At 41.7% G+C, this 27956-nt stretch overlaps 1 protein-coding gene across 2 annotated transcripts; it reads right to left on the bottom strand.

Moving 5' to 3' along the window:
• Positions 1–824: 824 nt before the first annotated feature.
• LOC117467650 (nardilysin-like) lies at positions 825–26906 on the bottom strand. 2 transcript variants are annotated; one of them, XM_034111437.2, is made up of 32 exons: positions 26824–26906; positions 25982–26160; positions 25270–25501; positions 22454–22535; positions 21577–21730; positions 18694–18767; positions 18443–18538; positions 18011–18133; positions 15870–15927; positions 15170–15243; positions 14712–14781; positions 14390–14467; positions 12762–12882; positions 11476–11534; positions 9524–9578; positions 9313–9417; positions 8828–8951; positions 8424–8510; positions 7191–7310; positions 7034–7085; positions 6511–6661; positions 5268–5395; positions 4922–5084; positions 4691–4722; positions 4304–4442; positions 4154–4201; positions 4024–4076; positions 3175–3258; positions 2840–2930; positions 2319–2435; positions 1744–1833; positions 825–1639 (listed from the first exon to the last, which is right to left on the bottom strand). In XM_034111437.2, the coding sequence occupies exons 2-32, from the start codon at positions 26158–26160 to the stop codon at positions 1415–1417; spliced, it is 3264 nt and encodes a 1087-aa protein (XP_033967328.1). In that variant the 5' UTR covers positions 26824–26906; the 3' UTR covers positions 825–1414. The 2 variants fall into 2 exon arrangements, with proteins under 2 accessions (XP_033967328.1, XP_033967327.1); XM_034111436.2 differs by having other exon boundaries at positions 25982–26195; positions 26824–26860.
• Between the last annotated feature and the right edge of the window lie 1050 nt (positions 26907–27956).

The raw sequence follows: 27956 nt of genomic DNA, 5'->3' as shown, positions 1-27956 counted from the left end.
GTAGCAAAGCTCCTTCTTCCATTAACATGAAACCCCCTGAAGTGAAAGCAGGACATCAGTAGACCTCACTAATGCTTATGAGCCCAGGTTCCAAAAACGTTTAGAAATAAGTACTTTTCAAATGGTTTTAGATCAAATGTATGTAATAGGTTACATGTTTTTTGTCTATGTTTTTTGCTTACAGTTTACCTGCAGAACCCACACAGCTTTGTCTGTGGACTCGCTGGTTTGCCCCCATCGTAGGCCTACAGCTGCACCGTTATCACTTCATGTGGGGGGCCACTGCAGGTGAAGCCTTCGCTGCAGTGTGAGTCTTCCCTGTGGACATATTAGTCAATTCTGTTAACACACTATGCTGTGCTGGGCTCCGGATTAGTTTTTAATTACATCTGAAGGTGCAGAGTGTCTCCAAGCCCGACACAATATCACCTGCAACAACCTTTTCCTCAGGGAGAAGAAAGCAGAGAGGGTCTGTGAGTAATATACCATCTACCCGTAAATTAAACCTGTGTAAATTAAACAAGTGACCCCAGACTGACTCACAAGCATGCTAACACTCTAAAATAGCCTCCATGTTTGTCACAAAGTGGATCCTATCAATATGTGTTGTTTAATGAGATTTGCATAAAAAAATTGCAGAAGTGTCAAATAAACTGGCAATTAGAGAAAAGTTAATGTACAAAATGTCAAAACGGTGTTGATAAACATTGTTGCATCGATAAAGAAAATGATTCAATTAAAATGAGTCTTTACACAAGTTTCAGTGTACTTTTTCTGCTTGATCGATTCAAGTGTTTTTTGTAGTGAGCACGTTAATGTATTCATTCACTCATCACTCATTGATTTATTCTCTTTGCAGTTTTTATACCATGGCATGATCCAGGTCAGCTTATAACAGCAGGGCACAGCAGAGCTTGAAATCCAGCACACGATCACTCAAACACACACATCTGGAGTTCAAAGGACTCAGCATTTCTGCAGTTTCACAGTTGATTTGTCTTTTTAAAAAAGGGTATTAGACTCAGTCAGGAATTCTACACAAACGGCGGTTAAGACAGGGATTCTGAGTTGTAATGGCAGCAGAGCTCAGAGAACCGAATAAATGAAAATTTGATTGAAAAGATTTTCCGTCAGAGTGGGATGGAGAAATAGATAGAGTGCCCCTACACACTCGGTGTCTTAGGATATAAAATAATTGAGTTTGAGAAAGCAGAATAGATTATTACTTAGCTAAAAGAAAACAACCGTCACTTCTTGGCTTTTTGCCTAAACACAGTGTGGGTAAAAACTACAGCTGGGCTCCAGAGTCCCGGTCCAGAGTTTCAACCTCCACATATTAAGAGTCTGCATCACTAATAAGTCTCTGAACGTGGCGAAGCCCAGCCATCTGTCTGTCTCACAGTCCGAGCAGAGTTTATTCCAGTATCTTGTGGTAGGGGAAGAGGGGCAGGCCTGCGGTGAAAGCAGAGATGTCCATGATGGCAGCCGCGCCCGCCATCTTGGGCGAGGCAGGAAGGAAGGTGACCTTTGACACCTCGCCGTACGTAGAGCCACTCACATCATCCTCTTTGCCCTTCTTTCCCTCTTGTTTCTTACCACCACCATCCGAATCGTTCTCTTCAGCACCAAATCCCACCACCTTTAGGAGACAGGGACACATTTAATGTTTTGTGACATTACCCCAAAAATAGAATAAAAATTACATCTCTCTCTCTCCTCATACAAATCAAAGGTTTTGCTTACATGCACGCTGAGCTTGCGGCTAGTTTCCCCTCGATGTTCTTTGAACCAGGACGCCAGCTCCACCCTGGTCATCTGCTTCAGAGCCGCGATCTAAACACACAAACACCAATGGATCAAACACTTGGACTGAATGACAAGTGCCTTTCATTTAAAAAGGTAAAAACGCCAACATTAAATCAACAGTGAATAAAGTGATCGTGCCAGGAGACCTTCATAGCGAGGACTCTTCACCGCCACCTTTCAGTCTCTTTATAAATGAAGATTAGAATAGACAAACTAAAGGACGAACACCTTCAAACAAATAATATAAAAAACTGGAAAACTGCGATAATTCGTATACAATAATAATGATTCAAAAACATTTGTAAAAATTATAGTTACTTTATGTTTACTTCGGCAAGATTAGGGACTAAAACAATTATTCCCAACTTTTTATCTTGTCTTTATAGAAAATGTGATTATCCTGCGTTGAGCATCAGTTCTCTGAGCCGTGTGTGTGTGTGTGTGTGTGTGTGTGTGTGTGTGTGTGTGTGTGTGTGTGTGTGTGTGTGTGTGTGTGTGTGTGTTGTTCTCACCTCTCTGTTGAGCCTATCAAAGACAAACTGCTGTGTAACCACCTCGGCCCAGTTCCTGTCCACCTCCTCCCCGAGGTGTGTGTCCTCACACTCCTTCAGCTTCACTAAAGCGGTCACCTGTACAAAACATGCCACAATATTACAGTTTTTAATTACTCTTTTGACTTCCACAATTATTTGAACATTTAAAGTACAACAGTAAGTACAAGTGAGTCTTAGAAATGTATTACATCACCAAGGTAACTCGTAAACACACTTTTGTCATTTCTCAAACTTTTACTATGATTTTCTCTACCTTTCTGCTTCTGCATGATAAGCAGGAGCGATAAACTCATTAACACACACACACACACACACACACACACACACACACACACACACACACACACACACACACACACACACACACACACACACACACACACACACACACACACACACACACACACACACACACACACACACACACACACACACACACACACACACACACACACACACACACACACACACACACACACCTGCGTTTTAAAGGCCTCCTCAGTCAGCGCATCGAGCAACTCCCCAAATGAAACCAGAAACTCTTCAATCTTTGACTCCACCAGCTCCGTACTGAGAAAAAGAGTTCACGAGAGGTAAGAGATATATATATAATACACTATAGGGTGCGTTTGATTCCTTCAGTCGTTCATCAGATCCACCGCTGCTCTCCTTCCAGGACCAGAGAGATGGATTGTAGCTTGGGGGTTGGGAGAACAGTAAGTTAAATGATACCTTGGTTTTGGGAAATGCGGTTAAGATAAATCTTATCTTGCCTTCGGGCAAATGAAAGGTTACGATTGTGTTGCAGACTCACTTGAACTTTGTGGCTTGTGTTTCCACGGTGACAGAGAAACCCAGAACACCTGAGGTGTTCCTGCAGGTCGGGTAGACATGGTACCTGCAGAGGGAGGCATCAAAGGAGACGGAAACAAATAAAAAGGTGTTGAGAAACACGAAAACGGATCAGAGACGGATCAAAATAACAAACCAGGCAGTTCATTTGAATTATTCTCCAGGAGATAAGTCCCACCTGACTTTCTCTAGCAGGTAGTCGACATTTAAACCATTAGAAGATACCGTTCGAAATGTGGTAAATGTAAATAGCGTTGTCCCAATTTAACTACATCAGCTAAGAACCGCCTTCAACAAGATGAGGTTTGTTTTACTCGGAACGTTCATAATAATTATAATTTTGTATTAATAAATAAATGTCCCTTATAAAGACAAAGACATTCAGCCACAAAATAACTGAAATATCTTCAATTTGCAAAAATAAATAAATAGTAGAGGTTAAAAACAAATGTACAAAGTTATGAGAATTACAATTGCTGTACACGGTTTGTACTCTTGCCTTGAACAAAATATGCAAAATGAATAATTAAGCACGATGTGTTTCACAAAAGACAAAACACATAAAAAGACAGATATGAAAAGTAAAAAGATATAATTATTCTTTTAAAAGACACAAATAAAAGCAAATGTAAACATGAACAAAGTGAACAGTTGAAACTATTGACATGTCCTGGTGAGGCAACGTACTGTATAGTAAAACCTTGTAATGATTTCTTAAAAGTTATAAATAATATTTAAAATAAACGTATAAATATAAAATTACAGTTCTTAAAAAGAGGCAAAGCTTTGTTTAAAACATAACCACCCTCACCCGAGAGTCTCTTTGGTCCTGAGGAAGTCAAAGCAGGGCTCCTCCATGTGCATCTGAAAGAGAACAACAGCTCAGAGAAGCTCGGAGGAACGACAGTGAAAAACACATGGATGTAGACAAATAAACGCACCACCAGCAGCTCCATCAGCGTGTGCTCCCTCAGGTGCTTGAGGCCAGACTGGATCAAAGAATAAATAAACAAGTGTGAGTTAAACAAATGAGAGCATGTTGAAGAGAGTGAAAGATATGAAGGGTCATTGAACGGCGGATGTGTTTGTACCTGGTAGTAAACGGTGATCTCAGAGTTGGCGTCTCCCTTATTGAGAGACTTGACCTTACAGATGTGCTGCTTCATGGGGAGCTCCACCACTCTGAACATCACCGGCACCTCCGCTGGCAGCTTGGAGAACTGCAGCTTACTGACAGGGAAAATAAAAAAGGGCGAACAAAGGGGAGCGAGGAAGAGGGGAAAGAGAAAGAAAAGGAGGTGAGGTGGAGAGGAAGAAAGAAAGGAGGACAGACGTTCAAGCATAAGTTTAGAGGGGATTCATAGAGTGAACAACCGAAGCTAATGAAAATGACTGCGTATGGCGGCAAACAAATCCATGTGATTGTATAGTATTGGTGTTTTCATTAGGGAGTGCTTTCAGTGTAATGGCCGCCTTACTCTGTGACATACTGCAGGAACTGCTCCGACTCCTGTGGAGAAAATACAATAAAGGATAATGAGCAGGTGAGAGATAAGAGCGCGAGGTGAAGGAATGAGAAAAAACAAGAGAACAATGTCGAGCACACTCACAAACAATTGATGCACGTACAGAGAGAGAGACATTAACCAATTTGTTAGCTAATCAGCGTATTGTTGTTGTTAATCAATCTACTTGTGCCATCCACTCACAGTGCTGTTAAAGTTGCCCTGCACCAGTCCCTCGGCGTACAGCTCCGATTTTAAACTACGGCTGAACTCCATCAGCTCTTCGATGGTGAGACCGGCTGTTAGAGCCTGATACTTCTCCACCATGGACCAGCGAGAGTTTTCTAAGATTAGCAAACGCACATCTCTGAGGAAGACGAGAGGGGGAGGAGTGAGGGAGGGAGAGAGAGAGAGGGGAAAAGAGGACACAGGCAGGAGCTTTTTACCATTCAGGTCCGTCACACGATTCACCACTAGAAGGCATCATAGACTTGAAATTGAGTCCTAAGGTAAACTTCAAATGTCAGTAGACAGAAGGTAAACAACTCACTTGCCGAGCTTCTCCGGTTTAATGAGGATGTTGAAGTAGGCTTTCTTGAGCTGCTCCATGTACATGCTGAAGACATCAGGGGCGGCGGAGAAATCAGCCAGGTGGTCAATGATCAGGTGGAACAGCAGCTGAAGACAGAACAAAGGAAGAATCAGCATCTTTATCAAACACCTCTGTGTGCAAGCTGACTAACTGTTGCTGAACAGTGGATTCAGAGTAAAGGAGCAAGAGCAGCTGGAAATACATCTTTGGGAAGAAGCGTTCAAGTTTTTGAAAATACATTTATTTGGTTTCCGGCCAAGATTTAAAAGAAAGATGAATTTTTGTTTGAGAAAAGTATCCATCTTCTCATTCAACTTAAAGCAAGAAAGCATAACCACAAACAAGGTAAAGCTTTCCTTTGATGTTTTATGGACACCCACAAAGCCAATAAACTACCAAATAATGTCAGTCAGCGTGTAACACATATCAGAGGGAGAATATCCTACATGCACAATTGTATTAATTAAAAAAGGCAAATGGTGACTATCTTTGATCTAAAGCCAGTTTTAGAGACACTCGAATTATGCTTTATAAAAAGATGCATAAAATAGCTAATTTACTCATCTACAATAAGTTATAAACATGCAGCCAACAAGTACACTGCAAGAAAAGTCGTTCATATGGCAAAATAAGATTTTTTTATTATACATATGGACTAGTAGTCTGGATCTAGTACACACAAAGGATATATAATACTATCAAATAGTATATCTATTGCACAATTTAAAACTTAAAAATACAGTACACTGCCAGAAAGACAGTTTCAGTGTCTGGTTGTATTCAGATGATGGTATTTAAATCTGTGTGTGTGTGTGTGTGTGTGTGTGTGTGTGTGTGTGTGTGTGTGTGTGTGTGTGTGTGTGTGTGTGTGTGTGTGTGTGTGTGTGTGTGTGTGTGTGTGTGTGTGTGTGTGTGTGTGTGTGTGTGTGTGTGTGTGTGTGTGTGTGTGTGTGTGTGTGTGTGTGTGTGTGTGTGTGTGTGTGTGTGTGTGTGTGTGTGTGTGTGTGTGTGTGTGTGTGTGTGTGTGTGTGTGTGTGTGTGTGTGTGTGTGTGTGTGTGTGTGTGTGTGTGTGTGTGTGTGTGTGTGTGTGTGTGTGTGTGTGTGTGTGTGTGTGTGTGTGTGTGTGTGTGTGTGTGTGTGTGTGTGTGTGTGTGTGTGTGTGTGTGTGTGTGTGTGATTTGTCCAGTTGCATTCACTCACAGGCAGTTTGTGGTTGAATCCTTTAACCTTGATGACCAGGCCGTGTTCGCCGGACGACAGTTTATACTCCAGCTGCGCCACTTCAGCCTCATAAGCCAGCTCGGCTAGTTTGTGACCGAGGATGTTCACCAGCAGGTCAAACAACACCACACTGGAGGGAGGGAGGGAGGGAGGACAGGGGTGAGGATGGAGAGAAAGAGAGAGAAGAGTCATTGGGTAATTAGGAGGAAGGAGAAATTGAAAAAGGGAAATATAGCAAGGGAGTGAACGGTAGAGTAGGTGAGAAGGATGAAATGCAGGGCAATCAAGAGGAACGGCAACAAAAACATAGAAAAGGAGCGAAGGAAGGAAAGGATATAAGCAAGAGTGTAGAAGAAATGCAAGAGAGACACGAAAAGAAGAAGGGGATTTAAATAAGGAGCAGAGAAAGAGAACAGACGATGGCAGAAAAGAAGAGGTGTTAATTAGTGATACAGCAAAAAACAAACTACTTTCACGAGGCCATATTTGAGTCTGAACTTACTTCTTGGCAGATTGCTGGATTACAGGAGAGATTAGGTGGAATCTGATGTATGCTGCAGCAGGAAAAGAAGAACAAACGAGTGTCAACACCTCTCCAATGATATCAGCGTCTGTGCGGGAACATCTTGCATGCCGAATGATGCACACACACATCTCACCTTTAGGGATTTTGAATTTGTCGTCCTTCCTGTACCACAGGCAGCCCCTGTCGCTCTCGGCTATCCGGACAGGAAACTCAGTGTCTGGGCGGTCAGACGGCTTCAGGGTGAAGTCAGTGGCTGTACAAATGCACATAAACAATAAAACATCATAATCCAGCTCGGTGAAGTCTCAGAAATAATGTGCGAATTCAACGTGTCCACTTTGGGATAAACATGCAGCTGGATGTCAAAACTGCAAAACGATGGCCCCACATCAATAAATGATTCAGTAACCCTGGGGCTAATAAGTGAACACGCATCATTTCTCCACATCTGATCAGAATTGGCAATGTGCTGTGGCAGAGCACAATGTAGCAACAGAGCACAATGCCAACATATATCAGCTCTTACCTTTTTGTCCAGGATTTGACCTTGTTTGAGCTGAAATGATGACCCCTAAAATATGACGTGTCTCTACAGACTGGATTTGAATTACATGAGGAACAGCAAGTTCACCATGACAGAATATATTGACCGAATGGAGAGAGAATGGGAGGGATGAAACCCTCTTTAAATGGTCACACATGCAGAGCACACACAGCGACATAATAACCCATCCTAGTACCAGGAGATGTTCTTCTAAGTTTGGTGACTATATCTTCTTATTTTTTTCAGATTTGACTCCACCACATTTACATAAAATGTGTCTTTGGCACTGGCAAATAAAACAACACTCACCATGCACAGAACAACATACAATTCACACAAAAAGAAGGAAATTGCCTCTTAAAGTGACTAATGGTTATAATAAAAGTGCTGAGTGCTCTTCCACTCGCTTAGGGTCCATTAAAATTACAGTTGCATTAAAAATAAAAAATGTAATGTACAATAAAATGAGGTGATGTGTTGGTGGTAGAATGTCCTAAGAAGGATCCATGAGGCTTTGATAGGGGGCACAAGGTGTGTGTGTTTGAATATATGTGTGTGTGTGTGTGTGTGTGTGTGTGTGTGTGTGTGTGTGTGTGTGTGTGTGTGTGTGTGTGTGTGTGTGTGTGTGTGTGTGTGTGTGTGTGTGTGTGTGTGTGTGTGTGTGTGTGTGTGTGTGTGTGTGTGTGTGTTGGGCGAGCAAAAGCATAAACTGCAGTATCAATTCTTCTTCATGATCATCTAATTGGACACTTTTTCAGATATTTACAGCAGTTTTGGGGCACAACAGCCCCCCCCCCGCAGTGCAGAGAGTTGATCACCCACCAATGAACTTGTTTTCGGCAGGAAGTGTGAGTTCACTGCTGAGCTCCAGGTTTCCGGTCCACCGATCCATCCACTGCTGCTGGACGTCTGTGTGTGCGAAGGGAAACATAATACAATACAAAATATTATATGAAGTTCACATTCATGTTTGGAATCGAGTGACCTTAACATTTGATTCCAACTCGTATTGGTTTTTATTTATTTATTGAAGTGCTGTCCCAACACTATTGTTCGCCAGCTAAAAGACAGAGATAAATGTTGGCATTTCTGCTGCCGGCTGGCCTGAATATCAGCACACAAGGGGAAAAAGACAATGTATTCACTGAATGCATACGTTGTGGGAAGGAGCCGTTACACCGACAGTAGACACACACACACACACACACACACACACAGAAACACACCCTCCATGCTGTATTGAGTGCCAAACCACTTCTCCCGGAGGGGACAATGGCCCTCATGTTCTGGGGACAGCAGCATCAGGTTGGCTTTCTCAGGGTTGAGGAGGGACAACGCTGCACTGATCACCTGCACACACAATTTTTTTTTTCAAATAACATGTTTATGTGAAAACAATTTTAGCCATCAATCACCATAAGAAGCACCAAAAACGTAAGAAGTTACTGTCTTCTCTTCTCAGAAAAATATGCAAATTAACTTCTGACAGTGACGTTTGATGAAAAGTCAAATTCACCGATAAAAGACCGACAACTCTAGAAAATATTTTTCCGCTTACAAAGAATTTTAGCTCAGAAATCATTAACATATCAAAAAGAAAACATACAATTCTTTCCATTTGAGTGAAGCGTTTCATAAAAAAATCTACTCTAAAGTACGGACTATATTTGAGAATAAAACCCTGAAATGATTCACTCGCTGAACTACTTACTGTCGGGTCGTACTCGAACATCAACTGATCTCCGGTCAGGAAGTCTTCTTTAGGGAACACCTGCAAGTTCTCACAGATGTCCTCGACGTACTCTATAGGGTCATTCTGACAAAGAGGAGATCATTGTCACTGGTAAAGAAAAACCCTTCACTAAATAGCTGTTAGTCCCACCGTCTTCAAATACAGCAGCACGTGATGTTCGGATTCTTACCTGCTCCTGGTAGTGAAACTCGTTGGCTTCAATCTTCTGAATCTCCTCATATATTCTGAACGCATGAACAAACAGACTGACATATTACCTTCACGCCTCCCAGACAGGAGCTCAGGCGTTACCACATCAATACTGCTTAAAGCAGGGGTGCCCAACCAGATCGCGAGATGTGTCTAAAAATAGAACAACAATATTCTGTTTTATCGTTAATGTCCTATAACATAATCTTCCTGTGCCAGAATAATGCACTTGAACGCATCAAAGCTTTGTGATTGCCGTGACCCCATGTGTCGGGGCGTGGCTGGTGGGCAGTAGTTCGCTGACGTTGTCCGTGTCAACAGGAGTGACAGTCCGCACACACACAAGACCGCAATTATGGCAGAAGCAAAAAAGCCCAAACTATATAATTTTCACTCCGAGTGGGAGGATGATTATTTTTGTATCTATTCCAATTCAAAGTCCATCTGTCTCATCTGCAATGCGAGCGTGGCTTTATCGAAGAAGGGTAATTTAGGAGCGGCATTTCAAAACAGTGCACAAACGCTACGAGACGGAATTCCCTCCTAATTCCGCCCTACGCTCCCAAAAGGGGAGGGGCCTGAAAGGACAGCTAAATGCACAGCAGTCCATTTTCACCAGGCCCAACAATAAGAGCAAGGCTGCTACCATAGCATCTTATCGTGTCAGTCACGTTCTTGCGAAACACATGAAGTCTTTCAAAGACGGCGAAGTTCTGAAAGAAGCTTTCCTGGAGGCTGCCGATGCGCTTTTTGGGGATAGTAAAAATAACAGTAGCATTTCAACAGGTTTTTGATATAATAAAAACTCAAGTTAGACACCGTTATTAATCAGCTGTAAGTTTTAGTTTGTTTGAACTTATTCATTATAATTATTGTACAAAATAGTATAAGAATGCAAACATTAAGATCTGTTCTGCTTGAATTGATTATGTTCTATTATCAATTCAGGTTAAGAAACCAGTGTTGCTTGCATCCTATTTTAAAAAGGCATTTCTTTTTATACTCTACTAAAATGCAACAAAAAAAGGGTTTGATTCTATCAATTTTGTCTTTTTATTGCACTGTTGCAGCAGATTGTAGCTTCAGATCTGAGTTGTCTTATTAGTGAGCCGAATGTATACTTTTGTAGCAACACTATTTTTATATAATGGCAAAGAAAGGGTTCAGAGTCTTTTCTTTTTTTCCTGTGTCATATGTGGCAGCACTGTTCAATGTTTCTTGAAAACATTACCCACAGTAGTGTGACGTGTGAATAAACTCCAACTCTGTATCAACAATGCTGTTGTGTAACTTCAGTTAAATACCTATATGTGTGTAGATTAGAAAGAGGTAAGATAAAGGATCTGCAGTATTTTATGAAGTATTAATCGTACAAAGGTCAGTTTTATACAAGTAGAAGTGTGTATTTACGTGGTAGTAGGTAGGAGGCTGTCGTAGTAGGCCGTCAGTAATGGCTACGCCTCTCTATTTGGACTGGTAGATCTCGGCAGACTAGCAACTTTAAAAGTAGCTCTCGGTTCAAAAAAGGTTGGGCACCCCTGGCTTAAAGCAACATAATAATAATAAAGCTAAATATTATTTAAAAGAGCAAACAAACCAAACACATAAACCTGTCTGGTATAATGCGGTATTATCTACCTCCTCCCAAAAAGCCAGAATATAAATATATATAAATATTATTTTGAGTAAAAGCTCAGAGTGTGTGTGTGTGTGTGTGTGTGTGTGTGTGTGTGTGTGTGTGTGTGTGTGTGTGTGTGTGTGTGTGTGTGTGTGTGTGTGTGTGTGTGTGTGTGTGTGTGTGTGTGTGTGTGTGTGTGTGTGTGTGTGTGTGTGTGTGTGTGTGTGTGTGTGTGTGTGTGTGTGTGTGTGTGTGTGTGTGTGTGTGTGTGTGTGTGTGTGTGTGTGTGTGTGTGTGTGCGCGCGTGTAAATGCCTTTGCTGTGGTCCGAGTGTCTGCAGCATCTTCAGGTACTGGAACACCAGGTGAGTCACCTGTTACACACAGAAATAAGAATATTGTTTAGTTTAAATTAATTATTTTGTTTGTAAAAATGACTAAAATTCCTCTTTTTCACCATGATAATGGAGCTTAAGTGAAGCGTATTGTTGGATTTTGAAAAACCACAAAGATAACACTGATAGTTGCCAAACTTGTTGTAAGACTTTTTGATTACAGTCATTAGAATAAGCTGGGACAATTACACTGAACAAGGTGTCCACATATAATACTAAATAGGAAGTAATGTGTTAGAGACTCAAACATGTAAATGAGAATGCCACCTCTACCTTTGTGAATAAAGAGTCATTATTATTAACTGTGAACAACAGTTCCCCGTTTGTCAGCAGAGAATAGAGGAAGAGACGCATGTCAAAATAATTGCTACGGATGAGTGAATGTCACCGAGTAAAGACAACTGTAATTATAGAGACATGTGAGTGGTATCAATCTTTTCATACAACCGCTGGCAATTAAGTGAATCAGGGCTATTTCTTTAAAGTGCTTTAGAAAAAGAGTAAACGGCATCCTCAAGGCTGAAGCCGCGTGTATTCAGCAGTCATCAATGTGAGTGTGTTTATTTTATTTTTTATCAGACAACCTTGCTCCTATTGGATCAGATGCCTGTTTAACACATGCATTGTCATAGCAACTGATAACACATATGGCTCCCCTTAGATCACCTGTTGTATAAATGAAAAACAGAACAACCAGCTGGGTCCATTCGTACAACTTATACTGAGACCAGTGTCTGTTGAACTGATGAAGAGCTGATGAAGAACTGATTCACTTTGATCTGACCACAAATGGTTTGGATCATGCAATATCAGAATCGTCCTGCAACGGGAACATTTACGTTTTTTCACAATGGAAGTATAGTGCAGATAAAGTCAAGAGAATAGACCTGCATACTAAGAAATAACAAAGTAGACCTATTTTAGTAGTAGTAGCAGCAGTATGTATTTATATATGTTTTAAAGTGTCCATATACAATTATAGAAGTAGCTGGTACCGTTAAAGCTTAAATTGCTTGAGGGTATATTGCACAACGTTTTATATTCACAGGCAGTATTATTGCACAGTCTATGTGTGTGGTGGTCTACGAGGGGCCGTGGTGGGGATATTGGCTGAAGATGCATGTGTAAACTGTTAGCTGTTCAGTGTCAAAGTGTTTCCATGTCTCCAAAGGAAGAACAAAGAATAAAAAAGCGATCTTTCTTTACCTCGTAGAAGTTTTGGAAACCTTCATCAGTGAGAGTGATGGAGATGGAGAAGATGGAGTAGGTGGTGTTTTGGTCGAAGCCTGTTTCACTGTTTCCTCCATATAAATCCAGAGCCCAGCACCTACAGACACACAGCATTAATTACAGAAACACGTGTTCACTGCCAGTAAACAAGTTATTGACAACCATAAACTGGAAAGAGAATGCACATTAGGAGTTGAAATATGTGCAGGAGGCCAGTAAGTAGAACATATGGCACTTGATGTTTTTAGATGGCAGACAATTTAACAAACACTTTTGCGGTCCCACTGAGGCACTCAGCGGGGCTTTACAAAGCCCAGAATGAAGAACACACACATCATTCGTTTATGGGTTTGTGTTATTTAAAAAAAGGATGAGAAACAACGTGCGGGGGTTTGAGATGTTTTAGAGCTGGGTTGTTCGTCACATTGTGTCTGCTTCCATCTGCATAAAGACATGTCGTAGTGGTTTGATGGTGCATTTTAACAGCTGTACTGCATTACCAAACAAGCAGAAATGATGTTTTCTGCAATGGATCAAACCAAGCCAGTTCTGATCTCTGAAAGTTTCACACTGACTGCACTGAAATGAACTCAAACCAGTGCTGTGTAGTAAACATTTATATAATATAAATTAACCCCATCCTGCAGAAACACTGGTATTGGCCTTCAATCTTATGGCAGTATGAAGAAAATCATATGGGCAAATCTTTTCAGCAAATATCTCTTTATCTTTATTGTGACAGTATTTCAGGGTTGTTCATTGATGCTTTCACGTGATTTAAACAATGAGATTTCTAAAAATAATCATCAGTAATGTTGATTTAATGACCAAGCGGGTAGAGTAATTATATAGCTAGAACTAATTATTCTGAAAATGTGATCACTTTACTGTAACGCAACCTTCAAGACCAGGTAAAGACAACATTTATTGTATTACACTATGCAAAATCTCACACTGTATCTACTCTCACATCATGAATACAATATAATAATCATATACCGTATACTACTACATTTAGGCATCTGTTCAGTAGTGCAGCAAATAGTGTGTGTAATGGACATATACTGCACAAGGGCAGACCTTTCCCCAAACCGTTACTGCAGGGTACAACAATGGCCCAGTGTCAGTCCAGCCTCTCTGCCCTCGGCGTTCTGATTATCTGAACTCAATAAAACCGGAGTTTGGCGTGCCTGGGAATTCACAGCGAGTACACTCAAGTTTCAATGTTGTCATTTATCAACAATTGCAATGAGCACACACGGTCAATAGCAATATTTCATCAAACTCTCCAAGTGGTGCCGATGGTGAAGGCAGCGTTGGGTGAGATCGTGGTGTTGCGGGACTACAGAGGGGTTTGTCGCATCACTTTCCCACTTAGCAGTAAGAGGCTGAAATGCTCTCGTGCATCCACATCCAGAGAGGAGGATGTATGAATCACATTGTGGAGTGGGCTGGCAGAGTGTATACTTTGAAGATTGGACTCGAGCACTCAGAGCTCAGAAAAGCCAGTGTCATGTATACCCGGCAAATTGAAGACCTTTTAATTGGGTTTTTGGAGTGCCGTCAAATCAGCAAAACAAACAGACAGAGGCAATAACACTCACTTCTTCCTGAGCACTGAGAGGATGCTTCCTGTGCCTTCATGGCCAATCAGCCAAGAGATGTAGTGGAGAGGCTTCACTCTGGAAAGACGGGGGAAGGACAACATGAAAAGGAGAAACACAAAACATTGATGAACTCCTTTTACAAAGAGAGCAGAGTATGGCTGGTCTAATTCTGATTATACAGTATGAAGAGGCTGCGCTCTGGAGGAGAAGACATTGAAAGGAAAGAGAAACAAACCGTTGATGCAATGTATTACAGGTAAGGTATGTTTCATTCATGTGCCATGCACCGTATATTATAAATGTACAGTATGTGGCTCACCTGTAGTATTTCTCCTGAGGGGGGAGCGCCCAGGTGATATTCAAAGCATGGACTTTCCTGACTGGGACGACTGCAAACAAACGGCATGATTTAAGGATAACTTCACTTCTGCTTGCTATATATTACTGCTCGCTCGGTTGTAGTTCCTCAACATTTTAGCCTTGTAAACAAGTCAAACAAAATCTGCAGTATTTAATTAGTTTGCAAGTGTTCACACATTCAACCAAAGAAATTATAATTTCCAGATTGCTCCATTTAAAAGGGTTTCTCGAGGTCAAATTCCTTCTTTTTAAAAAGCATTGTCTCTATTAATTTTCCACATAGATAGGCAGACAACAAAAACAAACATGACAGCACGGCTAGAGGTCACATTCTCAATTATTTGAAAGAAAAAAGGCACAAGAACCGAGACAAGTCTGAAAGAATACGGATAGATAGAAAACAGGATTGCTCAGTACCTCTGTAGAGCTTGTTGAAGGCTGCTGTGTCGAAAGGATCAGGCATGTCGGAGAAATCTGGCTTGGACAAAGCACTGTAAACACAAAAGCAGAATTATAGGAAGCAGCAACAGTAAATTACACAATTACACCAATATGTCACTTAATATGTCTTAACGCACCATAGTGCTTTTCCATGACACTAAAAATCGAATTTCTTGTATTTTTTTTAAACCAGCAGAGAGCACTTTGGTAATTACACCACTTATTTTTATAGATAAGAGCTAGAGATAATTTAAAACGTTTAGTTAAAAACTGTTTGCAATTATCACTTCCATAAAAAGCACCTTGCTTCTGCTCCTGAGTGTTAACTTCTCATCTGTTTTGAGCGTGATCAATTGCATTCATTTAAAAGAGTTATTGGTTAAATGTATAGCATCGATAAGAGAAATGTTATCAACCCAAACAGCTGAAACGGTTTCGCAGCACCGTGATGTGCATGGGAATTCTCTGAGAAAAACGAAATTATTAAAGTCTAGGGAGAAATTATACCCTTCAGGTGTATGATGCTGGGGGGGGGGGGGGGGGGGAGCTGGGAGAGAGACGGAGAAGGGCTTGACATTTGAATTTGAGCTCAGTCTCAAAGGAGTTCCAGACTCAATCTACATCACAGCAGCCGCTCATCATCACGCTGACTGAGAGCCTCTTCTCCTATACTCACTTGTTCGGCACCTTGCTGAAGATCTCTCTCACCCACTTCTCCAGAGTGTCCAGCGTCTCTAAAGGGCAGAGCCGGTGAAGGAGCATTAATTAGAGTTCAAGTGCATCTCAATCATTCTGACTGAAATGCAGAGCTCAACGCAGTGTGTTTGTTTCAAAGCATTGACTTCATTTACGAAGGCACAGTTCATTATTATTTTTCCATCTGTTGGGGTCAACGGAGTGATGAAAGGCCACCACTTTGTGTGTTATAAACTGTAATGTACTTGATAATACACTTTTTTCAGTGGTGTTTTTTACATACCTAATGAAGAAAGTAGTACAATATAATTAAAACCCATTAAACTGCCATTTTGATTTACATATATTTAAAAACCACTCATTTAATTTGGAAGAAAAAGCAGTCTTTTATTGACAAACATTAGGATAGTATCCTAATGTATGTCAAGGATACTATTTATAGTATGCATTTTCTTACGCAATAACCATTCAATGCATTACAAAACATCATGTAATCCAACATATTTAAAAATATGTTATTCAATATAGCCGTTTAATTGTAACTGGTACAGTCGCTCCATCCTGCGTGGGACTCACATTACACACCAAGGGATTAATAGGAGGATGCATGCATGTGTTTCTGATTGATGAAAGCCTCCCTGTTTACTGAGCACTCTCCGACAGCAGGGCTATCGATACTAACGGTATCAGCAGCCGTATCAATATGTCCTTTGGATCCGTCTCACGCAAGATTATGTTTTGAACAAATGATCTCTGCTCTTTGTGCAAACACTCTTTGCTCCAGGAAAAACCCTCCCGCCCTGCGCACAGCATGAGTTCAGATCGTGATGGAAAGCTCACAGCATGATGGAAAAAGGCCAATTATTGACTTTATTCTTAAATAAAACAATGCAACGCAATGATTTTTTTTCAGCCCAGGTTGTTTGCCTGCCCTGTAAATGGATACAGCGGCTGCTCTTGCATTGCTCAAGGAGTTGTTCTGCCTAGTTCATTCGATACAAGGGCTGAACCCTTAAAGGAATAATAACTTAAAGCTGCTAAAAATCACTATTTCTACATCAACAATGCAACAAATGACTGGGTTATGTGAAAGTGATTTATCACACAGAGAATAATGCAGTTCCCCTCAGCACTAGAGAGTGTGTTAGCGTCTTCCAGCTCATTGTTTTTGCTTTGCGGCTGGCACCTTCGCCGTTTGGCTGCAGACTCACTGTTCTAATCAGGACTCTCTCCAGCCGTGGCTGTGCCAGAATAAAAGATACACACGTTGTACAGTACCTGCCTAGCATCGAACGGCAGAAAGACAAAGTTAGCGCCCCGCTGGTGGTTTAATGGAGCAATTAGCAGCTAAAGAGGAAGGTAGTTGCCTCAGGAGCAAGTGGCGACCAAAATAGAGTGGAATTTGTCCACTTAATTTGAAAAAAAAGCAGGGTTTGCTGTATCCACTTCACAAAAGATAATAATATCTGTTGTTTACAGCTGGGTGCAATGCCTGAGAGTAACCCAAGTCAGTAAATGCTGTATAAGGTGGCAGTTCCTTTCAAATTTCGCTGATTGTAGTTAAACCTTGTTTCAAGTTGTAATTTTATCAGTTGTCATACTTCCTTATTACCAACAAATAAAATGGTGGTGGTCTAATTACAATAACACCTTTATATCATTTGAGATGTGTGAGCTGAAGACGGATTTTAAATAGCACAGAAAGTCCCAATCGGAATACACAAGAAAGCAAATAAGTCGGCTGTGTTGTGAGGAGGAATTTTTCTCGGCACAAATGTCAACACTAGCCATGGCTTTAGTTGCCTGCAGTAGTTAATTAGCCGTGTGATATTTTCTGTGAAGGCTGAAGACACGTGTTAGATGTTCCGTCTCCGACTATGTTTGAGAAATATCGCAATTTGAGTTGATTCAGGAATGATTAACCACGGTCGGCTGAACATGGATGAATCCTCTTTAGAGCTGCGAGTAATTATTGTTTTAAATTGTCCATTAATCTACAGATTGCTTTTTCAATTAACTCATTCCTTGTATGGAATTATTAAAAAAAACAATTCCAATTTCTGTCAATCTTCTAATAAGGCTTCTTCTACACGTATAATAAATGTAATGCATTTTCCTGACCTTTTGACTGCACAGCCAGAGTCATGTAGTGGGCAGAGTAGTGTTTCTTCCAGAAGGCACGCAGCCGCTTATAGACATTGATCTTCTTCTCCTTTGGCTCCTGCTTCAGCGTCTGGGCATTCCCTGGTGTTGTCAAAAGTAAGCAATCAATTCAACGTTGAAACACTGTATAAAAAAACAGTTTACAAATGCTGGGATATCAGCAAGATAAGGGAACTTGGCGTCAGTCTTAGAACTCCTGTTTGTTATTGCTGAACATACCCCAAGGAGGCCCTGTGTGTATTGTGTGTCCCAGTAGTTGTGTGTCCCAGTAGTTGTGTGTATTGTGTGTCCCAGTAGTTGTGTGTATTGTGTGTCCCAGTAGTTGTGTGTATTGTGTGTCCCAGTAGTTGTGTGTATTGTGTGTCCCAGTAGTTGTGTTTACCAACTCACCCCAGCAGAATTTGCCCATAGGGTGTCCAGGTTTGGCCAAACTGCCGAACAGCATCTCCTTCCTGTGGGAGTCTGACGGCTTAGCCAGCTGGTACTCTGGCAGGGTGAGGGAGAGAAGCAGAACATGTTGAGACGACAGAGAAAGACGGTGATGTGCGTGAAGAGCTGCGAGAGGAGAACTCGGCTATACAGAGGATGAAAAGATGTACTCCAAATACAAAAAGGTGAACATTTCAGACACCAGGACTCACCGCTGTCCACGGCCTCAACCTCCCTGTCGATGGCGTCTCGGATCATTAGAGGGCAGATGAAGAATTGAGCCCACCTAAGAAGGGGAAAGCACAGAGAGGATATAATCAGAGGCCTCATGCAGGCCAGAGATAAAGGACACAGGTCAGACTCAGGCAATCAGATGCCGACAGATAAAGACAACACCAGGATGCTGCGCGGCTGATTGAGCCTGTATTGTTTGTCCCATCGGGAGTCCGTGTTACACCATATCCTGCGATTCATCAGATTCTGAGACATGTTTTCAGCAGGTTTTTTTAAAATTATATTTCATAGGTATTGGAAACGTTACAGCATCAATTTCATTTAAAAATTGTCGGTCTAGGCAAGAGCTTCGGAGCTAAGAGGCGGCGTCGCTTACGTCGAGGCGGGGGCAGGGGCGGGATCAGCCTCCTGAACAACAACAAAATGCTTGCGTGTGATGTTTGTAAAGTTCCAAGTAAAGTCGTCCCTTGTAAAGTCGTCCGATGCCTTCCATTTCGTTTCGTAAGAGGATAACCAAAGCGAACAGCGCTTCAATACAATCGGCCATTGCTGTTGTTGTCGATGTGAGGGATATCCGTGCAGTTTGGATTTTATGAAGCAGGCACGTAAACGGTGACGTCATGACGCAGCAGCGGCAGCTCTGGGCGGTGTGAACAGAGCGGGAGCAGAAAAGGGAGCCCGGAGCTGAACCAGAAAAGCTCCCGCTCGGAGCTCGAAAGGGAAAAGCGCTGGTGTGAAAGCCGCATTAGTGACATCAATATGTAATACTTGGACTTCTATTGTCTAGCGCAGGGGATCTCAAACTTTTTTTTTATGTGGACCATTATTTATTATCAAGGATTTTCGTGGACCACCTCATATGCAAACCGTAAAAGAAAGTATATGTATAAACGTAGTGTTAAAACGCCGATTTTTTTTATAGTTAATTATAGACAATCAAAAGTAAATTGAAGCCTATCTGATACTTTTGTGACCGGTGTCTGTCTGCGTTGTGTATGTTTCTCAAAGAGGACGGCGGATGGTATTTTAATTAGGTCATCCCAAACAATGCCATAAGTGCACACGCGCGCAGTGCACTCACAAAACGGCCAGACAGGTCTACAAAAAACTACCGGTATGCTTAGTCCTACTTTACTTACTGATTGCAAAAAGCAGACGGTGCTGCGCTCAACACACACAGACTCAAAACAATGGACACACAGGCATATAAGTAACATAAACAATGTATAGGCCTAAGTTGCATAAAGGCTTGAGCTACAGTATTGCAACTAAGCAGACAGCGCTGCTTCTCTCTCTATCTCCACTTTCAAAATCTATTTAAATCTCGAAACAAACAAACAAAATTCCCAAAGTTGTCCTGAAATTAACTTATTAAATAAACGAAACAAAAAATATAGCCTACTCAGGGCAGGGGTGGATCTAGAAAAATATTCATGGGGTGGCAGGAGATTTTGAGGAGTGGCATCCCCTGGCAGAAGTATATGCTGATTTAATCGCAGTCATATCAATCAATGTTAACTTGGAAAGCCAAAATATTGATATTTTAACTGGATAACATTAGGTGACATTATTGTGGCACATCAGTAAAGCCTTAAATAGAAATATATAAGATGGCAGACATAATTGAATGCATTTTAACTGACCAATAACTGAATTTGTTTGTTTCACTTCACTCAAAGACCAGGGATACCAAATCTATGCAGACAGCTGCAATAAGTACATTAATTAACTGTCTCATCGATGTTTGTCTGAATTAATATGATAATATTAACAATCATATTATTCCTATCAGCTGTCAATCACTGTTATGATGCGGCGATTACCATTCTGTTCAGCAAAACGCCTCAAACTGATTAAGATCCAAAGCTTTAGTGCGTTTTGATTAAATGCTGAGTACAGCCAAACTTGACAGTGTCTTCTCTGTCATTGTAGACCGCAAATACCTCGTTCCTTCCGTCTACAGTACTTGGGTCCGGATGCTTCTCGTTTTGTGCCGTCCCGTTCAAATGAAATCGCCGCCAATCATATTTCCACACTTGCGCCAGGGCCGGGGGAGGGGTTACAAGGATCGTGTCTTGTGGTGCATTCACTTGCACTCGGACATTAGATATTTTCTCTCATAAATGTCCGATGAGCCCAACGACCACTACCCCGCTGCCTGATATCATTAGAAAGCTATGAATATGCTCTTTCCAACAGTGTATACAACTCTAAATGTGTCTTCGGGTCAATGCGACTGATTTAGATAGAGCAAGTCACATATGAGTTGGTCCCCGAAAACCCTTGATAATAAAAAGTGGATTTTATTTAGATTTTTTCCACGGACCACCTGCAGTACCCTCGCGGACCACCAGTTTGAGAACCGCTGGTCTAGCGCTTCAACAAATTGTACATAATAAGGATAAGGGACATCTCTAAGCTTTTGACCAATCACAACAGAGCCGACCAGCTAACCAATCAGAGCAGACTGGGCTCTAGTTTCAGACAGAGGGTGAAAAGAGGTGCTGCAGCACAGGCAGTGAGAGAAAAATAAAGAGCCTTTTGAACATTAAAGCATGGAGACATGTCGCAGTAGGATGGAATAATGATAAGCAGGTCTTTCATTGTCCAAAAGACTTAAAAACTGGTAAGTGTGTTTTCTCTGCAAGTCCAACTTTACCAGGAAGGGTTTTATCATGAAGTTTGAGAAAGCCATCTCTTTTTGCAATAACAGTTTTAACATGTTCTTTGGAGTTGACTTTCTCCCCTGTTTGAGTCTCCTGTGTATTTGGTTGACCTGAAAATCATCGGACGGTTCTCCAGGAGTCCACTTCTGAAGATCAACTGCGCGGAAGATAATACAAACTCTAAACCTCCCTCACCTGTCAAGAGCCTCTTTGAAGCTTTTCCTCTGGACGTCAAACTGGAAGATGGTCCTCTCGCAGTCGGTGGAGGCGTTGTCGCTCCCACCGTGCTTCTTCAGGAAAGCATCAAAGCCGTTCTCGGAGGGGTACTTCTCACTGCCCATGAACACCACTTGGACACAACGAAAAAACAGTAGGGGGAGGGAAGATAACAGTTGTAAATAAAACAAAGAAATCCACCAAAGCTCCTCCGTGATGTGCCTCGCATTTGTGGTTTTCTTATTTATGCGGAAGGCTGGCCAAACAAGCTGTGTTGCATTATATAGCCCACGGTGAATTTGATTTCCCATTTGGTGACAGTTTTGATGACAGTCCATTAAAGAATGACCAATGCTTTATTAAATAATACATTTAGGATGAATAGTCAACAAATACATCAGAAGAGGAGACGGATACAACAATTTCTCCACTGTAAGTCGACTGGAATGCAACCCAAAGGATATTTTGCATTTCAAAGGAAAAACTCCTTCCCTAACCTAATTTAGGTTGCGTGGTGAAGGGTTTGCTGGGAAATGTGAGAAATTATTAACTGAAGTAGAAGCAGACAAATCAGGTTAAGGAAAAGAGGGTAAACTGAATAATTTAAAATAACAAAACAACTCCTAGAATGCATTAAATATGGTCGCTTTCCCCGATGTTTCCTTTTTCCGCCCACATCAAAAAGGAGTTTTTTTCTTGTCCATATCAAAAGCGGCTTCGATGTTATATTATATGAGGCACATTTTGATTTGTGATTTTGAGATATTAAAAAGAAGACAAAGGACTTCACTTGAAATGTGATGCAAAACGTTAATCAGAATTTCCTTTTTTAAACCGTCCTTGGTTGATTACTTACTGTGTTCCAGAAAGTGAGCGAGGCCAGGGAGGTCGTTTGGGTCGCTGAAGCTTCCCACTCCAACACACAGAGCTGCTGCAGACTGACACACACAAACACACACAGGATAGAGAGTCATGTTTGAGTCTGGCACTGAACTCAAAGCCTAAGTCAGGTGATTATAGAGCCTGATATATATATAGCTTATTTCTCTGTACCAAACCCCTTTGTTGTGAATTAAAAACAGTCAAAAAGACATGGATGAGCCAAACCCTAGCACTGTGTGGGATGTTTAAGATGATTAAGAATATCTTTATGATGCAATTTTCGGGTGAATTGTGTCTGAACTGCATGTTGTGCTGTATACGGTGAGTGTTGCTTTGGTTGACATGACCTAAGTCCATTTAATGTAAATTGAATGGACAATAAAATTATCTGAATAAGAATCCTTCTTATTCGCCGCTTTCATTTTTTGTAGAGCACTTTGAATTGCCTTGTGTTGAAAAGTGCTGTATAAATAAACTTGCCTTGCCTTCTTCTAAACCTTAACAAGAGGCACTGTGGTTTACTTTGAATCATTTCCTTGTACACTTTGCCTTGCATTCTTTCACACACAGTGACGTCACGAGCTACCCACAATGCAACACGCGCCATATATATATAAATACGCCATTTTCATGGAGGTGCAAATATCCTGGAAGTGCAAATATAAACAGCTAGCTAACGTAGCAAGGCAGAGCGCACTAGGTTTTTTTTCTGAATTAACGACCGAAGAAATCGCTGCATGTCTTCGGATTACATCTCTGGACTTGAGGGGTGTGCTCTAGGTCGTTACTGCCTGCAGATGTATGGAAAAACGACCCTCGAAAGTGGCCTTTGTCGATTTTGGCTGCATCTACGTCTAATTTCTGGAAACACCAGGTGAATACCCCACTTGTCACAATAATATTATCATGCCATTGCATATATGTGGTATTTTAGAGTTGACTAGATATTGATTAAGGCAATAGACTATGATATTCAGTACAGGAAGCTTAGCAGCACCTAGACGGTGTACGGCTAAACCCTCGGCCTGCTTGCACCTCGCGTAAAACGGCGGATACCGGAAGTACGGTGTCGCCCTTGGCCCAATACCCGTATGTGTGTGTGAAAGAATAGCAGCTACATTTTCGCAAGATCATTCAACAATTAATCTCATCAGGTTTTAAGTAAGGGGTTCATGTCAGCGTCCTGTGAGGAGCTGCACTTTGATGTGACGACACGGAAAGTCGACTGTTTAAAACATCAATGCTGGCTCCTAAAGAGGTCTGCGTAGATGTTGCAACAGCATCAGTTATATCATAACTAGTGAGCATATATGTGACCTGCTCTATCGAAATCAGTCGGAAGTCGCAACGGCTCATTTCAGAATAAACGTGGATTTACATAAAAAACTATTTTTTCAGGGTTCGGGTGTTTTGTTTGATTTTAAACAAACCAAGTCTTGGCTTTCAGAATATGAAACTTTTATTTCCAAAATCACACGATAAGTACATTTTTGAAGCTTGTGAAGGGACGAAGACAGGCACCTCTCACTCGCACTCTGCTCTTCCAGCAGCGCCGCCCCCCTCCCTCCGGCTGACATTATGAACGTAAGAGTAAAGTAATCATAGATAATACGGCAGGATCCTTTACAGTTTGTTTTCATCTGATTTAAATTGAACAGAGTCTTGGCTTTCAGAATATTAAACTTGTTTCGGCAAATTCAGATGATAAATATAACTTTGAAGCTTGTAACGGCATAATTACAAGCGGGGAACGGAGTCATTTAACGCCACAGCAGGCACAACAACAGCCGGTGTTTCTCGTGAGGGTTTTCCCCGGGAAACAAACACAATACACACAAACACAGAAATACACAAACACACAAACACGCACACACGTATACACACGTATACACACACACTCGCGAGCTTCCCCTCCAAACGAAAATATCTTCCCTCCGTAGTATTTTGATCATTTGCTCCACTAATAACCAATCAGATCGATGGATTCCAGAGAAGAGGAAACTTTAAAGGCCTTTTTCTCAAAATGAGGACTCTGTGACAGTCATTATATAATGTGACATATTTCGCTTAATATTTGGAGTACAAAAACAATCCTGATATCATTAGAAAGCTAGGAATATCCTCTTTCCAACCGTGTATACAACTCAAAATGTGTCTTCGGGTCAATGCGACTGATTTCGATGGAGCAGGTCACATATTTGTTGAAAGAAGAGCAAATAACGACACGAAAGCCTTTACTCTATGAGCGAGATGTTTTCACTCTACGAGCTGATGGACAGATGGTTCATTTGATCACCTGCCAAGTAGTTTTTGAAAGTGCTTGACCTTTTTAAAACAGTTTCCAATGACGGCTTCTCAGATGGTTCTGTGTAGCGAACCATCTGGCGCACCAGGTTAACATACACCCTGATGCTGCTGTGAATATTCACACCAAATGTGTGTCTAAAAATAGTCTCTAATAAATGCACGATGTAAGCTACTTTTATTAATGTTGGTTACAAAAGAAACTGCCCAGGCCTTTCAAAGGACTATTGGCCTTGTTTCATTATGAAACTTTATACTCGTGACTTTACAGGAACGATTGGGAATACAGCTGAGGGTTACAGACGGGGCAGGGAATTAGTATTGACATAAAACTAACAAATGAATTGTTTTGTTCTTTTTCCACAATGAGAAAAACATATGCTTTAAGAAGCTGAAGCCCTGTATGCATGGACGTTTTAGGCACAGTAGTGAAAGGATATCAACAGAACCGACAAAAATAAGAGTTTTACATTAAACACTTCATACCTGCTTCTCTGAACTTCTTTTCTTCTTCTTCCCCTCATCGCAATCCTCTTCTCCATCACTGCCCCCCTCCTCGTCATCGTCTTCCTCAAACTCTTCCTCCATTTCATCTCCAGATTCATCGTCCTCCTCCTCCTCTTCGTCGTCCTCATCTGAGTCGTCGCCTTCGGACGGTACTTGGTTGCTGTAGTCTGAGATGAGCAAAGCTCGCAGGCCGTTGTCGAGCACAATATATCTGTAGGGAGAAAGTTCAAAGCATACAGAGCAATACAAAAGTGTTACAGCATTTATTGTTTTGACTTATTCTGAAGAGTCTGTTCAATCAGATGGCTTTTTGCAGACTGAATCTCATATCCTTTAGGACACTCTTCTACTATGATTTCCCACAGTACATTTCTCTGAATGGCCCAGAGGCCTGAGGCACTGGCATGTGCTCATAGCATGAAATCATCCCATCAAACTGCAATAATACTGTACGGATCTAGCTGGATACGAGGTGAGACATCATTTTTAGATCTGGGTTAGTGGATCTGGGCCATTTTCTTTTACATTAATGAAAATGAGAACATTTGAGCCTGGCATGTGCATCATTGCATGTTAATCTTATTACTAACAGTGAGCGAGGATAAAGTACAGAATCGAGGAGATAATCATTTAGCAGCGTTAAAGTCAAATGAATAATAGCCACATGTAGTATGATTTGAAGTTGCTTTACCTGTACTGTTTGGGGTCACTGGGGGACTTGATTATCTCACTGTCTCCAACATTGTCCTCTCCTCCTCCTCCGTCCCCTGCAGCCTGGCACTCCTCCCGGGACACCTGCTCTGCATCTTCTGCGGTGGCTCCACTTTGGACCGAGCCTGGGGTGATTCTGGATTTCTTTGTCTGCGGCATCTTCAGCACAGAAGATGAGAATTTGGCACTGCGGGCTGACAGCAATGCGCCACCATAAACAACAGGACAGGTCGCCTTCACCGGTAATTTTCTCCTCAGCACGGACACACACCGTGTCAGCCTGAACAGAGCTATTATGAAAAGCCTCCCCGACGGATGAGTATCGTCAAGATGAAAGCTCAGAAATCAATGGGACCGAAATAACACAGATTAACCAGGACCCCCTCTGTGGAAGAGGCCTATAGGTTTGAAACTAGACTGTTCACTCACACAGCAGCCAGCGCCCACAATACAGCTATTCAGACAGGCTGTCTGGTGGTTTCGCCCTATTCAGCTTATTGTCAGCTAAAAAACCAGCCAGGCAGACCAGCCCAACCTAATGCTGAACCTCTAATATGCACCGCAAGACTCGACACGACACAGCAAAACAAAACCAACACGAAGCATAGTAAAACAACTGCCACGAAGTATCCTATACAGAGAAAGAGTAATGCTTGCTACAGACAGTACAGGCTAACCAAACAACTTAGTGCAAACAAACTCGTACACATATTCTTTAAAAGAACCTTTAACATATTATGTTAACAGTCTGTTTCAAGGCAAGCCGAACTAAAACTTTAATAACTACTTCATGAAGCCGGTGAGGCAACAATGTATCCATACCTTCACTCCTGTTTACAGCATAAGGGCCTCTGTATATGTGAATACTAGTGTCTCCTCAACAAGGCACGCTCTGATTGGCTGAGAGAATTCAGAGCTTCAGTAAGCTTCTCTCCGATTGGTTCTAAGATCAATGGGGCGCGGTTTCGGTGCTAACACGTGCGCGCAAGCCAGTCAAGAGTGGTTCATTTGTGATAGCTGCAGAGAAACAGACACATAGCGGCAGCGACAAGTAGCCACCTTGATGTTACCAGCATCTGCCAGCCATCTGTTTATGATTATGACTGCTAGATTGAGAATGTTTAACCGACCACTTGTCATAGCCGGTAAATGTAATTTCCCCCCTCATCTCCTTAGCCAGTATAGGAGGTCAGAAGTGGATTGGATGTGAATTGTCTTGTCAGCTAGCCACATGGCAGCTACTGTGGGCCTACTGAATGGATTGTACCCCCCACCTCTCCGCGTGCACCTGTACGAGGCAACACGCTGGGATAATTGGTTTATGGTCCGCTAGGTGGCATACATATGCCACCTAGCGGACCATTTTACCACTTATATTTTGAGAATTTTAAATGCTTCCTGGTATTTTTTGAAATTGCTAACAATCTTCATTTCTTCCACAGAATTTGGTATTTGAAAAGTAAAAATTCCCTTATTCAAAGTGGTCCCCTGAGACATCAAAGTAAGACAGGTGTTGAAAAATGGTTGGGAGGGGGACTGCAGAGAAAACGGTAGGTTCTTTAAACAGAGATGACAATTGAGTTTAGGCACAGAGAAGTGGCTAAACCGAAGGTGAGTAAACAAAAACTAGATAAGGTTTGCTGAATTTGAGAAATGATCATCTGCACATTTCAGTAAACCCTCAAACCTTAAATCATAGTCAAATGGTTGAAATCTTATCATGAATAAGCCACATTGACATTTGTCCAGTGCCCTTCCTCAGCTCTGCAGCGTGTTGGCATTTCACCCCTCTGCTGTGCCAATATGTCCTCCCCCTCACTCACCAACTCTCTCTGTCTGAAGCCAATCTGATTTTCCCCTGGGCTTCTGTCGGCAGAAAGAGGTGATAAACACCGCAGCCATGACAACCGGCTAGCCAGACACCCGCCTGAGTTCCCGTATCCTAATGGCTTTAA

Source organism: Pseudochaenichthys georgianus, chromosome 22 (genome assembly GCF_902827115.2).
Source record: "Pseudochaenichthys georgianus chromosome 22, fPseGeo1.2, whole genome shotgun sequence".
Taxonomy (NCBI): domain Eukaryota; kingdom Metazoa; phylum Chordata; class Actinopteri; order Perciformes; family Channichthyidae; genus Pseudochaenichthys; species Pseudochaenichthys georgianus.
Note: the sequence above shows the minus strand (reverse complement) of the source record. Positions and strands in the feature narration are given on the sequence as shown.

Excerpts from the sequence above, each read along its gene's own strand:
- LOC117467650 (XM_034111437.2), bottom strand. The coding sequence starts at position 26,160 with ATGCCGCAGACAAAGAAATCCAGAATCACCCCAGGCTCGGTCCAAAGT. Across the intron at positions 4,723-4,921 it reads AGGGCAACTTTAACAGCACT|GAGTCGGAGCAGTTCCTGCA; the intron begins GTGAGTGGATGG and ends TTTTCTCCACAG. Across the intron at positions 4,202-4,303 it reads AGATCACCGTTTACTACCAG|TCTGGCCTCAAGCACCTGAG; the intron begins GTACAAACACAT and ends TCTTTGATCCAG.